The following is a 1,520-nucleotide window of genomic DNA, read 5'->3' as shown; positions in this document are numbered from 1 at the left end:
GGGGAAGCCTCTCGCACCTCCTCGTTCTCGTCCGTCTCCTCCCCGTTCTCCTGCTGCAGCTTTGGCCTCTTCTTAAAGGCCTCCTTCTCCGGGCTGCCAGGAAGAGACGGGATGAACCGCGGTGACAGGGGAGCCCTGGCACATGGTCCCCTTAGACCATACATCCCCAACACCCTCCATCTCAGAGCCCTTCAGGAACCCAGCTTCACTGCCCTCCAGAGAGACGGGCCAGGCAGTGTTACCAGATGGGGAGACTGAGGCACAAGGAGGGGAAGGGACTCACCCAAGGTCATGTGGCACGTCAGAGGCAGAGCTGAGAAAAGAACCCAGGAGTCCTGATTCTCTGCTGTATGGCTTTGGCTTCCCAGGGATGGGGCAGGACAATGTCTGGACCAGCAGGGCTGATGGGGGCTGGAGGGTGCCAGGGCTGGAAGCCAAGGGAGAAGTGGGCATCCCAATAACTATGGTCCTGCCATAATAATGAAGAGCCAGGGGTGGGAGCACCCGGAACAGACCCCCCCCCCCCTCTGTTCCCAGCAAGGAGTTGGCCATCACCTCTTCCTCCGCTGCTTGGTCTCCTTCTTCAGCCGCTCCAGGTCCTGCTTGGCCCGCCGGAGGACTTCGGTGGCCTCTGCCTCCATGGAGACCACGGGGCTGCTGAGTGCCCCCAGGCCTGGGCCTGGAGATGAGCCCAGGGAGTACGGGGGCCTGGAGGAGACCCGCGACAGACTCCGGCGGAGCGACTCGTTCATGGCTTCGCTCTCCAAGAGCTTTGTCCTGGGGATCGGAGGGGCTTTTGGTTACGGAGATCTGCTGCCCTGGGCAGATGTCCAAACACCCCAGGGGAAAAGACACCCCCTTCCCCCAACCTCTACGGAGGGGTGACCGGGAGAGTGTGTGTCTGGAACCTGAACTGCCCTCGCTCAGCTCGGACAAAGGGGCTCAGGGCTCTGCTCCCGGGGAGGGGTGCTGCAGAAGGACATCGCAGGGAAGGAAAGCTGGCATGGCCACCACTAACCATCTGCATGCCTCTCGTGGGAGCAAAGAGTCACAGCAGATGCCACTTCATGGATTTAGTGCCTTCACTTAGATGGCAATGCAGCCCAGGCCACGTCACAAAGGCCCCAGGGCTTCCCACCAGGTCTGAACGCTAACGGGAGAGAAGCAACCCTATGGCCGACAGCCAGTTCTCAACAGCCACGGTGATACGCTGACATGGCAGCCTAAGGGTTAATCTTCAGCAGCGGCTGCGCTAGACACGGTGGGGCACCTCTGTTTTCTAGCATTACGGACTGGGTCTGGATCCTCAGCGGGAGGGGCGTAAATCGGCATTGCTCCAGGGACCCCAGTGGGACAACGCTGATTTTACACCAGCTGAGAATCTGGCCCAGAACGAGCGAGGGGATTCCTGTCTCCAGGGTTGTCAGTTTCTCCAGCACGAAATCCACATATGAGCAGCACTAGCTATCAGACTGCATTTCAATGTACCCCTGGGAGGCATTTAAGTCTGGATCAGCCAA

At 59.8% G+C, this 1,520-nt stretch overlaps 1 protein-coding gene across 1 annotated transcript; it reads right to left on the bottom strand.

Annotated features, from left to right (window-relative positions):
- Window positions 1-8: 8 nt before the first annotated feature.
- Window positions 9-775, bottom strand: LOC135980717 (kinesin-like protein KIF21B; the record flags this gene model as incomplete). Its single annotated transcript, XM_065580624.1, has 2 exons — window positions 556-775; window positions 9-93 (listed from the first exon to the last, which is right to left on the bottom strand). Coding segments are annotated over exons 1-2 (282 nt in total), but the record flags the coding sequence as incomplete, so codon positions are not given.
- Between the last annotated feature and the right edge of the window lie 745 nt (window positions 776-1,520).

This window comes from Chrysemys picta, unplaced genomic scaffold (assembly GCF_011386835.1).
Source record: "Chrysemys picta bellii isolate R12L10 unplaced genomic scaffold, ASM1138683v2 scaf7343, whole genome shotgun sequence".
Lineage (NCBI taxonomy): Eukaryota > Metazoa > Chordata > Testudines > Emydidae > Chrysemys > Chrysemys picta.
This window is presented reverse-complemented; position numbering and strand designations above follow the sequence as displayed.